Source organism: Zerene cesonia, chromosome 6, assembly GCF_012273895.1.
Source record: "Zerene cesonia ecotype Mississippi chromosome 6, Zerene_cesonia_1.1, whole genome shotgun sequence".
Lineage (NCBI taxonomy): Eukaryota > Metazoa > Arthropoda > Insecta > Lepidoptera > Pieridae > Zerene > Zerene cesonia.
Genome location: NC_052107.1, coordinates 44618 through 59481, shown reverse-complemented (window position 1 = coordinate 59481; position 14864 = coordinate 44618). Strand labels below are relative to the sequence as shown.

General features: G+C 38.7%; 1 protein-coding gene across 1 annotated transcript in view; it reads right to left on the bottom strand.

The window, feature by feature from the left end:
• LOC119840558 (acetylcholine receptor subunit alpha-like) overlaps positions 1 to 3426 on the bottom strand; it is an 11012-nt gene extending 7586 nt beyond the window's left edge. Inside the window, exons 1-9 of the mRNA XM_038367245.1 lie at positions 3363 to 3426; positions 3032 to 3171; positions 2860 to 2904; positions 2637 to 2746; positions 2264 to 2444; positions 2071 to 2186; positions 1696 to 2001; positions 1385 to 1540; positions 3 to 48 (exon numbers count right to left, since the gene is read on the bottom strand). Coding sequence (XP_038223173.1) covers positions 3 to 48; positions 1385 to 1540; positions 1696 to 2001; positions 2071 to 2186; positions 2264 to 2444; positions 2637 to 2746; positions 2860 to 2904; positions 3032 to 3171; positions 3363 to 3426 — 1164 coding nt within the window. The remainder of the gene's footprint in view (positions 1 to 2; positions 49 to 1384; positions 1541 to 1695; positions 2002 to 2070; positions 2187 to 2263; positions 2445 to 2636; positions 2747 to 2859; positions 2905 to 3031; positions 3172 to 3362) is intronic.
• Positions 3427 to 14864: the final 11438 nt, after the last annotated feature.

The window sequence follows — 14864 nt, the reverse complement described above, 5'->3', positions numbered from 1 at the left end:
ACGCCCGCCAGCGCCGGCGACCAGCCCTCACTGCTGATTATTCCTGCGCTGCAGAACATATAAAAAACCTTCTATAAGTACATTTCACAAAATTTTTAATGTCGTCTTCGAATGTATTTCGGTCTATATAGAGCGAAATATATAATTGTTAAATTGACTTATTGTTCGACTTGCAATAAAGTACAAAAACTTCAAAAGTCTTTCATTTTTCGTCTGTCCTTGCTCACTATCAACAATTTAAATAACAATATATATTATGAAATGTATTGATAACATACCAGTTCACATGGCGAATACTTTTACGTAATATTTTGATGAAAAATTTAAAATGTATGTAGATAGAAGATATAATACAACAGGTAAAATTAGGAAATACCTAAGCACATAATAATAAGCGTGTACGGGGTTGTAGGGCCCGTACAGATTGTTTTGGAATGATTGGTAAATAAAAGAATTAAGTACAATAATCCGTTTATTGTCTTAATTCTATAATGTTTAATTAAATTAATGGTTATGAGAACGCGTGATTTGTATGGTGATGAAATGCGAACTGAATGTAATACTAAAATGTCGCGTATCGGCGTAAAATGCTGACAGCGCGCAACGTGATTACGAAGACCGTACAAAGTGCAAGTACAGAAGCAGCACTTCCAGTAATCATTCATAGAAATAGCGAATCTTGCTACTATGCAACAAAGATCAATTCATCTCGCATAAGCGCTCAGTGCCTACCGAGATATTTACCTAGGTCGTGCCGCTTTTTTCGTCGCTGTCTGGTGCAGAGTGGCGAGATACCTACGGCGGTAGGGTTGTATATTTCTATTATATTATTAGCGAGCCGAGACAGTCAGTAACGTGATCACATATTCCATCATACATTTAATGTGTATGATTACCCGTCGAATTATGCATATTATGCATATTATAATCTCTCATTTGTGAAAAAAAAACAAAACAAACCTACACACGATAATATAAAATACAAAAGTAGGTGGATGGTCATTGAAACAAAAAAAAAAGCTTTGAAGTAGGTACCTAGGTACTGTTTTTTATTTTGATTTACAAGTTTGGATTCATGTTATTATGCACAGATAATAATATAGTTAATATAGTTAATGATAGTTTATATTTAAAGATAATATTATTATTACGCAAGCGCGAGTGAAGTTATTATTCTGTGACAGTGTAGTGTCGCTGCGGCGACGGCGAATGCCGGCGATCGCCAATGTGGTAGGCACTCATCGGTGTAGGTACGGCCAAGTGGCGGAGGCCTGACCTATGACCCAGCCCTTTCTGAGATATTTTTAACAATTCAAGAAGTCATCGTCATAAAAGTGCACACGTTTCGTATATTTTTTTTATTAACATGGCGTGTGAAACTCACAAGCGGCTGCGATGCGGGTCGAGGCGGTAGTGCGGGCGGCGCATGACCAGCAGGCGCGGCAGCACGTGGATGAACACGCGGCGCACCCACGGCGCCATCGTGTGCGTCTGCGGCGAGCGGAAGTGCACGTTCAGCACCACCACCGTCACGCATATACTGCAACACACACGCTCACTCTTACGTATTAAACAGATTTGAATGAATATGCATAGATGGCAGACGTCATTTTGAGATAAATTACACTAGAGGATTGATGTGGAAAAGCATGCTATTAATGAGCTAGCCAGTTAACACTATTAAAGCATACATACCTGAACGTATCCAGGATCATGGTGAAGAGCACGAATTTGCCGAGTAGCGGCACGACCAGCGAGGTCGGCGGGATGATCTCCGCCAGCAGTAGAAAGAACACAGTCAGCGACAGCAGGATGGAGATGGACAGCGACACCTTTTCACCGCTATCCGACGGCAGGTAGAACACCAGAACTGTCAGGAACGAGATACCCATACACGGGATGATCAGGTTCACGGTGTAGAACAGAGTCTTGCGCCGCATCGTGATGTTGAACGTGATGTCCAGGTACGGCTCATCGCAGCACGTGTAAAACTTTTCGTTTCTGCGAAAAACAGATGTTGATTGCTTTGCAAAAAAAATCAATATTCATAATAAATAGATCTGAAAATACCTTACTGCCGGAACCTCTAATATATCCCATTCGACGGAAGTGTAAAATTCGCTTAGATCAACTCCTAATTCCACAACATTTGTGCCCTTTACTTCATCGATATGTCGTAAATCTACCTACAAATGGAAATGCGGTTAGTTGGAAAGATATTTAATAAATTCATATAATTTAAAGTACAGTCAGTAACAGTAACCTGAAAACCATCATAAGTCCAAGAGCCGAACTTCATTATGCAGGTTTGCTGATCGAAAGGGAAGTACTCGACGTCAATCTCGCAAGAAGACTTGTAGATGGCAGGCGGGCGCCACTCCACGCGGCCCGTGTAGTTCAGCGTCGCCTTCGTAGCCAATGTCACCTCAAAGTTTCCATCCGCACTGAGAACATACGGCACCGTTAGTGAGCGCCTCTTCTACTGACACTCAAAACCACAATTGTGCCCTTTCTGTTGTGGAGGATGGTTATTTAAAGTCTCCCAGACAGACCAGGCCCTATTTAGTAGTAATAGGATGTCGTATAAATGGCTGAAGGCTGAAGTAATGACTATAATTGAACAATAGTGTACTCACTTATTATACAATACTATGTCAGGACGCCAAATGTGATCTGAAGGTACGTGGAGCATCTCCACACCACCGTACTCACGAGGCTCCCATGATAATTTGTAATCGTACCAACTCTGCAAGCGTTATTTTTTTGTAAAGAAAATATGCGGAGCTTATAGAAAAATAAAACATTTTTGTAACATTTTCATATTACAAGGTTTTCAATATTTAAATTACTATTACTTACTTGCTCGACCCATAAATTGGTCGTCATAATCTGATTCTTCAAATTCTGAAACAAAATTGGATGGTAAATAAGAACCGAGAGTGTAGAAAGTGTAGAAGAGTGAGTCGGTCGGTCGGTCCGTCGGTCGGACCGTCGGTCGGTCCTCGGTCGGACCGTCGGTCGGAGCACTCACCACATCGATGAGCTGGCTGAGCTTGAGCTTGATACGCACGGTGAGCGCGTCGCTCACGTTGAGCACGGGCCGCACTAGCTTGTTGTAGTTGCTGAGCAGGTCGTCGTACAGCCGCTTGGCGTCCGGGTTGCCGGCACACCCTGGAAAATTATATTAAGCCATTCAAATTATTTCACCTCATCTAGGCCTATTACACAAATTTCATTGTTAACGGAAGCGCTGATGTAAATACTTTTCATCACACTTAATACTTTACCCACATTTAAATGTGTACATAAATAACCTAGAGACTATAGAGTCTATTGCAAAACAATATAAGACGACGTGTTACCGGCGAGCAGCAGCGCCAGCAGCAGCAGACGCGCCACGCGGGCGGGCAGAGCGCGCGCACGCATGTCGGCGCGCGCATGTTGTCAGCGCATCGCGCGCGCCGCGCCCCGCCTGCCGCCGCCGCCGCCCGCCGCCGCTGCCGCCCGCTCTCCGCCGCGCCCGCGCGCCGCGCCCCGCGCCCCGCGAGCCCGCGCCCCGCGCCCCACGCGCCGCGCTCCGCTGCACTGCTCACACGCTGCAAACAAGGATCACCTAATTGGTTGAGCCTCAGCACGCACAATCAAATTTATTACTCCTTATATAAGGATTATCACAATTTATTTTCCATGCTATATTCAAATTAAGATTTAAATTGCATGTAAAGTTACCTTATTAACATATGAAAGCTCAACCTTTTAAAGTATATAAAGGATTTGTTTAATGTAACATATATTTTTATAACCGAATTTCAGCCAAATGACGAAGTTCTGTTCAAGCCGCCCGAATTCGGTTAAACTAAATATCAAAAGATGTTCGGCCCATCCCTAACCATACAATAGGGAGGTCAATTACAAAAATTAATACACATCATAAATGCGAAAATGTGTTCGCTTCTTTGTATATCCTTCGTTCACGGCGCTGTCGAGCGATTTTTGTATGATTCTTTCTGAATATAGTTAGGGGGCTAAAGAGAGATACATGGTACTTTTTACAGCGGTGAAAAATTTAATTCCTTTTAGAATTTTCTTTGACTACACGGATGAAGCCGTTGAAAAGCCAGTCCTTCATGATTATTTAAATAACAGTTAGTTCTATTAAGTATAACGCCAAGTAAATAGTATGTGTTACATACAGTTCATAATAATTTCTCTGCTTATTAACATATTTCTTTAGTTATCGACTTCTGGGAGGGCGAGTTAGCATCAAGATTATGTGTGTGGTTGACCTCTGTTTAACTTCAAACTTCAATCTATTTACAATAAAACACTAGAAAAACTGTGTGTATGTAGATTGAATTTAATAAAAATATAATTATTGAAGGTGGTTTAAAAGAATTAGTAGAATACGAATCACAAAAAAGACTGTTTCTCTGTGGGCTTGTACACGCTAACCTCAAGGATTACTGGAATGTTTTATTTGTATAGGTATTAAGTCTGAGCAACATGTAGGATATACTTTATTCCGGAAACTTGAACACCTGATTCAGAACCGCAACAGATCAACTAAACTATAATATGGACATAAAATGTGTCATAACAACAATTGTTACACGTAATGAGCATTTTCTGCTTACATTTGAAGAGCTGGAACACCTGATATGCTACTCCTAGAGTACCAATAACATGTACAGGAATAACGTCGTGCTAAACATCAGTTGGATGGGCATTTTCTGTTGTCTTAGAAGATTCGAAGATTTGGAACTCACCATGTGGAACTCCAAGAGATCAGCCAAACAACTTAGTCTTAACAAACATTACTTTTAATAGGTTTTTTAATTAGCTCAACTTGTATGGATAGCATTCTTCTGTTTTGAAACTAGGTATATTTATAAGGAAATAAAAGGGTAATATAAAAAGTTAATCGCGGTTATTGCTGCTATTTTATTTGAATTTCTATTTGTCCGTTAATTTTACAAAGAAAACTATTTATTCACTATTTATTCTATGATTCATGTTGTAGGAGTGTAGTTGTGTAGTTGTTAATTGTGGTAGTCGAGCACGCTTCGGCATGAATTGGGCCAGCTCGCACTGGGGAAGTACCACACCCCCACAGAAAACCGGCGTGAAATAATAGCTTGCTATTGTGTTTCGTACGGTGAGTGGGGGAGCCGGAGGCCTATATCCTTTTCCTTACCCTTCCCAGTCCTTTCCTTTATTCCTTTCATCAATCCTTTCCTCATCCCTTTCCAATTAAAGTCGGCAATCCATTTGTAGGGGCGAAAGGTCTGCAATTGACCTTACGCCTCTCCAAATGTTCATGGGCGGTGGTAGCGCTTACCATCAGGTCAGGCCATGATTATTAGTATAACTGTTACAATTTATAGATGAGACAATAGAAAAAAATAAATCCTACTTTTCCACGTAAATAATACACTTCCATGGAAGTTGTGGCGACCAGCTGACCAGCCGCACAACCGGTTCTGCGTGCCCTTCACCCCCTCGCCCGCGCTGGCCGTAGCGGATGTTCGCGAGCCTAGGACAGAGACATCTCGGCTAGCTTGGACGACGAATGTGCGCTTGATTTCACGCTTATATATTGTAACGTACCGTGAGCATTAAACGTAATTATTTGTGGGATTAAATCATATTTTATTTGCAACTCCCGGTAGGGAACCCACAGAAGTAATCTAATAAATAAAGTTGAAATAAAATGATTCAACCAGATTTTCGTGGTGGTTTCCTGACCACGGAGGAGGGAAATATTAATTACTATAGACGCACTCTTAATATAGGGTAATTGGGACTTCTTACCCAAATTCGCTCATCTGACGATCGCTCCTGGGCGCACTGTCCTATATTAAGTACTTATAAATAAATGAGGTACTTTTTTCTTATATTAATCTGACGTACTAGAAGTAAATGCGAAAACCTTGTGGGCTCCCCCACAATTGGTTTTGTACATTGGTGAGAGTTACTTACAGCGAAAACGTTATTCCAAACAAGTTTCTAAATATTAACGTTTAACTCATTACATTGAAATAATAAAAAGCAGATTATAACCACTTAAATATTTGTTTGAGGTATTTTCAAGAAAACTTCTTAAATAAATTTCAGTACTTTGAAATTTCAAAGCAAATTTTAGGCAACAATCACATTGAAAAATATGAATTTTCGAATGATGTATATAGGTGGATTCTTTAAACGCCACTTAAACAAGGTCAAGCCTATTTTATAGGAAACATCAGGCTTTTTCATCAATGCATGAACGATGAATTCGTGTGGAAAAAATATGGGAAATATATGACTCAATCCAATGAATGTCGAAATGAGCACAATAGGGATGGTCCTAATGAAACGGTTTTAACAAAATAAAAACGTCGTTTGAAAAAATAACCAATTGCGCAATTAGAGTCGAGCCCGCTTCGGCACGAAAGGGGCCAGCTCTCACCGGGGGAGGTACCACAGCCCCGCAAAGACCGACGTGAAATAGAAGCATGGCAAAGTTACAGTGTTGCGTTTACCTCGCCAGTTTATTCCTTGAATCCCATCGACTATCTTTTATCTCTTAAAAGAGAGGGTATTTGCACATATGTTTATTGGCGGTAATGATAGCTTACCATCAGGTGAACCACCAGCTCGGTAGCTCGCGCTAACCTTCGACCAATATAAGTAGATGGCTCTAACATACCGGATGCAACAACCACAACACATGGACTTAATGGATACTCTGACAAACACCGTGGCTGTTAGTTACGCGCTAATTTCTAAATTCGTAGTGTGGGGATGTTTGTTCTTTCATGTCATTGCAGCACACTGAACGTTACATATGCTTGCAATATTTCATAGACATTTGAGGTGACTATGGTAAAATACTTGTCAGTAGAATTATAATTTGAGATAAGCAGTAAAAATAGGTTGTCCTTGTTATATTTGCAGTGAGATTAAAGAACGTGGTTTAAATTTTGTGTATCATGATAATTTTAAATTATTTACATCATCATCATTATTATTTTCATTTATAAAATATGTGTAGATTTGGTTTTTTGATTAATCTTTTAAGTCTAATACTTTTTGAATTTTGAGCAAATTTTTGTTAGTGTAATTACGTGGATGTGTGTAGTAACACGCCAGAAAATAAACATAAGAAGTTCCTATACATTATTTTGTTTTGTTGGCACAGAGTCAACATTTTGAGTTGCTTGGTCTTTTGCTCGCGGGCCGGCTGACGGGCGCGTTGTCACGGCGACGCCGCGTCGTCATTTACGGTTCGGTGATAACAGAGATTGTAAAATACAGTACAAGAACAACCTTATTTACACATAATATAACATAACAGGAACTGATTACTTAATTATAACAATTTTTTTAAAAGAGTCTTTGCTATGTAAAATGGATGTTTTATGAACCCAAAACATTGGTTTGTGTTTGTTTTTCTGCTTGTATGTGCGTCAATTACGTAACAACTATGGGCAAATTTAGACAAAATTTTATGTGACAACAATATTTTTTTATTTTATACGTAATATTTTTATTTGAAAAAATATACAAAATTTTTTAAAGATGGCTTTATCCGCTTAATATGTAAACGGAGCATAAAAAATCAATTCTTGATATGTAATTGAATGAGTGTACAAAATAGCGGTTTGTGAATAAAGTTTTTGCTAAAATAAAAATTTTACGAGAATATGCATCTAAATTCTAAAGTAATAAAAATAGTCATACTGCATCTTCTTCGAAAATCCAGGAAGTACAAAGTTTTGTAGTCCACGCTAGCGAAGCTGCGGGAGGAAAGCTAGTAAAAAATAAAAAGGGATCGTAAAGAAAGAGTATCAATAAACTCGCCGCGGTTAATTTAGGCAAAAACAACTTATGTGGACATAATACAGCTTGCATTTATTCCGTATAATATTATGCTTTTCCTGTTATGTGTGAGGCTGAATCCCGCCTCGCAAAAACCTTTTAAGGAGAAGACTATATAATATACATATTATGTACGCGTCTCTATAAATGTACGCGTAATAATGACAGGTTTCATATTTAAAATTTTTAAGAGCTCATAAAATTATCTCCATACTGTATAAGTGGTCGAGTTAAGGGCAAGGTCGGTCTGCTCGTGCATTCGCACAGCTATCGCAGATTTGTCGAGCCGTCACTACGAAATGGGCTTTGCTTTATAACCGTTTGTTTCAATAACGACCCGTGCTCGCTGTATGCATCAGCGGACAACAGAGTTTTTTTTTTGGGAATTTGAAATACGCACCCCATTTGACCCGAGTCTTCTTTGCTATCCACTTCATAAAGTGAAGATGATCTTAAATAAATACTTAGTATTGCATTATTTTTAGCTTTTAGAAAATATACAAATCCTTGAGATTCCTCCGTTACACATGATTTTACTTAGGGTTCTAAAAAAATATATTTTTTAGCTTTTCTTAGCAATATTCCAAAACCCAATCAATTAGCTTATCCCACTTATACTCGTATGAGAAACGTAATCCTGTGTAAAAATGCCTGGATGCATACTTGTTATTGTTTCCGACACAAGCAGCTGATTGAATATATGCACAGACAGAGACAGATTAAAGTATACATAGTTACCTATTTTTAACCGGGTAAGGTTCGACGATCGCGGCTTCCAGATCCGCGGGTACATATACAAGCTAGTTTTTGACATAATATTTATATAAAAAAGACAGTTTCGGTGAAGGATTTTCCTGTACATTGATTTATCTATGACGTCGTGAAATGTTTATAAAGTAATACCAAAAACCATTTAAAAGCTTTTAAATTATTTTTTCTTATGTTAAACAAAATCAAATTAAGATCTACAACGAATCTACATGGAAGCAGGCTAAAGTCTGACATGATATTTTACATGGCAAGTTTTAGTTATTCCAGGGAAAAATGTAGTTTTTCAAGTATTCTTTTGAAGTCGCAACTGCACGTGTTCAAGTAATTACGTTAACTACGCGCTGTCGTGCCGGAGACTTGTTCCGTGTTAAATGTTCTTATAAATTGGCGAACATTTTCCTGGCTGCACAGGGCATATTTTTTCTTTCTTTCTACATTTATGAGTAAAATTATGCCGTGAGATATGCTTAATTTTACCATGGACAAACATTTCATTCCCATGGGAATTTTATTCGACTACGTGAACGATACCGCAGGCGGAAAGTTAGTTCATAACATAAATGTTGTTTTCGTCTATAAAAAGTATTGTATACTCAGTAAATTTTGTCAGAAATATAAGGTATGAACATGTTTGTTGACGTAGTAACAAAGCATGGACGAAACGAGATTTGCTAGGCCCCGTCACAGATGTGAGGTAGTGCCCTCAGCTCGTGAAGGGCTCTCGGCAGCTCACCCATCGCTCTGAGAAACGCTAGTCTGGAAACTTTGTCAGTGTTTAGAAGACTTGTAAAACCCAAGAATTGGCAGCTATTTCCAGTTGTATGAAATCTTTATATAGCAAACTATTTCCTCGATCGAAATTACATCGAATGTCTCGTTTAATGGAATTTCACAATTCTCGACAATTTTATAATTGATTGCGAAAATAGAAATTAAAAGGATTTAAACAACAAAAACAAATAGTTACATTTAATCACACGATCAATAGGGCGCTGGGCTACCTTTACCAGCAGGCAACATCGTGGTCAAGTGCACCTTTTATTGAAGTAGCTGGAAAATTGGTCAAATGCGAGTAGGAATTGCGATATTAAGGATTCAGCCGTTCAATTTATGATCATACCAACTGCACCTTAATTCAGATTTTTTATTATTTGTTGTTATGGCGCCTTCAGAAATACATTATATCTGTATATTGCAACGTCTTACTATCACGGTTCATAAGATACCGCATGATGACAGATGGACAGACAGACATTTTACCCTTTGGGTACGGAACCCTAAAAATGTTGAATATTGTTTCTCCGAACAGATCAAAAATTATTTAAGTAATTACAGTGAAGTAGAGTTTCCAACTTTTCTATTTACTTTATCATTTTCATAAATGTATTTTTGGGTATCCGTAATCCGAATTTGGATTTCAATTAAGTTTTTAGGTATAATATACAAATTGCTTAGTTACCTTACTGCTAAGGTTGATACGTGTTATCTTTGTGTGGGGTCTGTTTACCTTTAATTAAACAATGCTCGTTTAAACTTCATACAATATTACATTTTACATATTCTAAATAGCCATTAGTAATCATGTTTTCAATATTACATCCTAGACTAGAGACCATCGTCATAGCTATTGAGAAATCTTTTAAAATTGATACGATTATTCTATGACAATATTATAAAAAGCGTGCGATATATTCTAAATAGGCCAAAGTTTGTTAAAGCGGGTATATGTTATTACTCCATGCGAGTGTATTTTGAAGAAGATTTCCAAGTCTCCTCAGTTATTTGAATTTCATATTTTTCCATTAGCTCAAGGTACAAGATAATAATAGCACTATAATTACATATAATTTCACTAAGTCACAATTCACTGAAGTTTCCAGGAGAGTCGAGAGGAATAGCCGAGTTGAAGTCAGCGATGTCGCGTGTCAGTTCATGATAACGGCGCGGCGCGGAGCGGTATAGCGTTGAGCAATGCAGTCGCGACGCTCGCTGGAGAGCGACTGCCGCGCGCCACTCGTCGCCGCCCGCTGCTGGCCGCCCCCGCCCCCGCTCCCGCCCGCCGCACCGCGCGCCTCGCGCCCCACACCCGCGAGCCTGCCCGCGCAGCGCTGAAGCCCCGCACTACAATATTCTTACCAATGGCCAGGGAATGTTACTGTTATCACAAAAGCGTACAAGGAATACAAACTTCCATAAGTGGTTGGTGAGAACATAAAATCTTTTCTCACGTTGAGGAGATAATATTTATAGCGATTCCATGAGGTATTCGACCTATATAGCAGTGTTCACTAACACAAAATTTTATTTAGTATTAATTTAATTATGTGCCTGAAACCAATATTGGCAATTTCGGTATATTAAGTAGGTGAGTGGGGGGCCCGAGGCCTGTATTCTTTTCCTCATCTATCCCTGTCCATTCCTTTATTCCCTTCACCAATCCTTTTCTTATCCTTTACCTTAAAAGCAGGAAACGTATTTGCAGCGCCTTTTCTGTAACTTAAATATTGTTCTTAATGTTATGAGAAATTGAATTTCAGCCTCCAAATAAACGGTCAGAAGTCCTTTTTATCTGCGTCAATCTCGTAATAAACTTATCGGCTTCATTAAAAAAATAGGGGTGGCTAACCATGGTATATAACCGTTCTATTTTTTTTTTTATGTCATCGTTGGCATCGTTGGGCTACCACCGCCCATGAACATTTGCAGACCTTATGCCTCTCAACACAAATTTATTGCCGACTTATCATTGGAAAGGGCTTAAGAAGGGATTGACGGGAGGAATAAAAAAAAGGACTGGGAAAGGTAAGGAAAAGGATATGGTCCTCCGCCTCCCCCGCTCACCGAACGAAACACAGTAGCATGCTATCATTTCCTGTCGGTTTTCTATGGGGTTACTTCCCCGGTGCGAGCTAGCCTAATTCGTGTCGAAGCGTGCTAGACCTCCACATATCAAATGTATAAACGTGCTCAACTCCCACATATTTCTGGTCATCGCATAAAGAGAAGAGATCATTCACAAAGATTGCAACCCGCAACCGCCGAAGAGCCTTTCCGAGGTTCACTACATATCTGAGGCGTTGTATTAGTGTAACCTGCTCTCAACAAATTGTTTGTCGCGCTGAACCGCCGCGTGTATGTGTATGTAGTGATGGACTGGACCTGGTCTGCCTTCTGCCTGGCTCGAGCAGGAGGACTCTTGACCGCGTGTTGCTGTGCCGCGTGTTTCCTTGGACGCTACTCCCTCATACACGGTATGTGCCGTGTGTTTCCGTCTTTTCGAGTTGTCCTGAATAAATAAATAAATAAAATAAATAAGTTACATTAATTAAACAAAATAATATTATAAATTTGTTTGGCATTTTTAAGCGTTACGAAACGAAAAAGAAATCCGACTTTATGGCACACTATTTTTGTACGACAGTGTATTATGTTTTCTTCGTGGATCTATAGCTGGTAAGATAACTGTACAAATACATTTGACCAAAATTTACTCCCTCTCATGATACTGCTGAATTTCACTTGGACAACTTACAAGTGACGGCTTTGTACTGAGTGATATTATTTTATATCTTGTATGAAGTCCTGTACGAAACAGATCTCTTGGTGATTAAAAGAATCCATACAATTTTTGATAATATGTACTAACGAACCGCAGTATACACGCCCTGTATTCTGAATTGCATAAAAAGTGCCTTCTAAATAAATGTTTAGTATATTTAAAATTAGATTTTCTAACAATTGCAATTGCTTGAGGTGGCGTATGCGAGGCGACGGTGAGACCGCGGCGAGCTGGCGCGCGGCCAGCAGGCGCTCGTCGGCGCTCGCAGTGCTGCTCCGTAGCCGCGCGACTCCTGCCGCAGCTGGCCTTCACCTCGCTTCACGACCAGTGTATCATTTAATGTATGCATTTCCCGTGGATGTTATGAAACGTAGCTTAAATGATTGAAACAAATTAATAATAATTCTTTATGATGTCTCTTGTAATTAATTAATATTATAATGTCGATACAAATTTTTAAGCATTATTACGCATTAAATTTGTGTTCAAAAAAGATAATGGAAAAAAATGTCTTATGTCATTTTAATATCACACTAATATTATAATGTGAAAGTTTGTTTGTTTGAAAGTTTGTCCGTCAATCACGCTGAAGCTACTGGACGGATTTTGATGAGATTTGACACTTGAAATATTGAAATTATACAGACAGGGCATGTGCTGACTTGGGTGGTAGAATACTTTTTATCCCAATTGCCTTACGATAAAACAGGAATCTTGATATCCGGGTGGAGGCGGGACGTGCGTCTAGTTTCTTATATTTCTTTCAAAGAAAAAAGAGCAAAGTTTTGACGGTTCTACAAGTATACATAACAAAGCAGCCATTCTTGCACTCAAAAAATAACCACAAATCCTTACTGCAAATCACGTGTACGTACCGTGATGATTACACGATCACATCTTATTTGATTTGTATTGAAAAATTTTTAATGAATAATTTATGAAACGCCCCGTGGTTTCAGTAGTTTTTGCGTGAAAGAGCACACATAAACACACACATATCCTTACAAACTTTCTCATCTATAATATAAGTAGGATAGGATTTGTAGGATTATTCCAAACATAATTAAACTCGAACTAATTAGACATGATCGTCAGGATATTGAGAAAGGATCGCTACACGGGGGATGCGATAGTGATATTATAGCACGGATAGGTTTCCGCCGAGCGAGGCGGGCGGCGTATCGTCGGAGACAGGATGTATCAGCGGATCTTCTGATACCTTGCGCCGAGGATCATTACAATTTCAAACGATCGCAGGACTAGTATTATAAAATAGATTTAATTCTAATTCCCTTATCAGAATTAAATCAGTTTTAATAGTTTGGGGCTAAAACGCATCAATGTAGTCTCTAGCAGTTAAATTGGATTATCATTAGAAGCCTCAGTAAAACATAATCAAGTGCGCTTCTTGCCTTCAACTGGGGCGGAAATCTAAAAAACTAGGACTTTTGCAAATGTTTTGTGCGATCTGATTATTGAACACTCGTGTTTTTTTTAATTATATTTGTTTATACAGGTAATCTCTCCTCTTATCTATCTTTCTACGTTAAATTTTTATGAAGAATTTACTCTGTTTTGAAACATTTAAAATTTAAAATTAAACGTAATATTCTTATACCTTTAAACGAGCAATTCTTGTATATATATATATATATATATATATACAAGAATATATATATATATATATATATATATATAATTGGAATCTCGGAATCGGCTCCAACGATTTTCATGAAATTTAGTATACAGGGGGTTTCGGGGGCGATAAATCGATCTAGCTTGGAATTTTTTTTAGAAAATGTCATATTCGTGTTTTATTCGTGTTTTTTTTTCCTGACATCTATTGGTGAATAATAATACTATTTTGCTTCGTAGATAGCTGGACAACTGAAATAACACATAGGCACTTTTTATACCGATATTCCTACGGGATACGGTTACGCAGCAGTCTTACGCGGTTTCAACCACGGGTCACAGCTAGTATATATAATTGGAATATATATATAATTGGAATCTCGGAATCGGCTCCAACGATTTTCATGAAATTTAGTATATAGGGGGTTTCGGGGGCGATAAATCGATCTAGCTAGGAATCTTTTTTAGAAAATGTCATATTCGTGTTTTATTCGTGTTTTTTTTCCTGACATCTATTGGTGAATAATAATACTATTTTGCTTCGTAGATAGCTGGACAACTGAAATAACACAGGCACTTTTTATACCGATATTCCTACGGGATACGGACTTACGCGGTTTCAACCGCGGGTCACAGCTAGTATAGATTAAAATGAAAATATCGTCTTTTATCTTTTCTATAATTATCTACAGAAAGTGTAGATAGATTCACAATATTGTCTGTTTAAATGCTGCATTCTTTCAAAAAACGAATATCGCCAGACTACCATATTGCCATTCTGGAATGTGTGTGTGTGTGTGTGTGCAACTTGTCATCAACGTAACATTTTAAAAACATCTTATTTTTTTAACGAGACCGATGCATTTGAAGACGTTCTGTCAGCTGCAAAGTTTCAAGTTAAAAAGAAGCATTTAAGTAGATCAGAGCGAACAAACATCCGCACAAGTGCAAGTCCGGACGCATCCTGTTTACATGTCAGCGCGCGGCCGCAGACGAGCGGCTAACGAGCAACCGCGCTATTGAATTAGTGCTCCCCCCC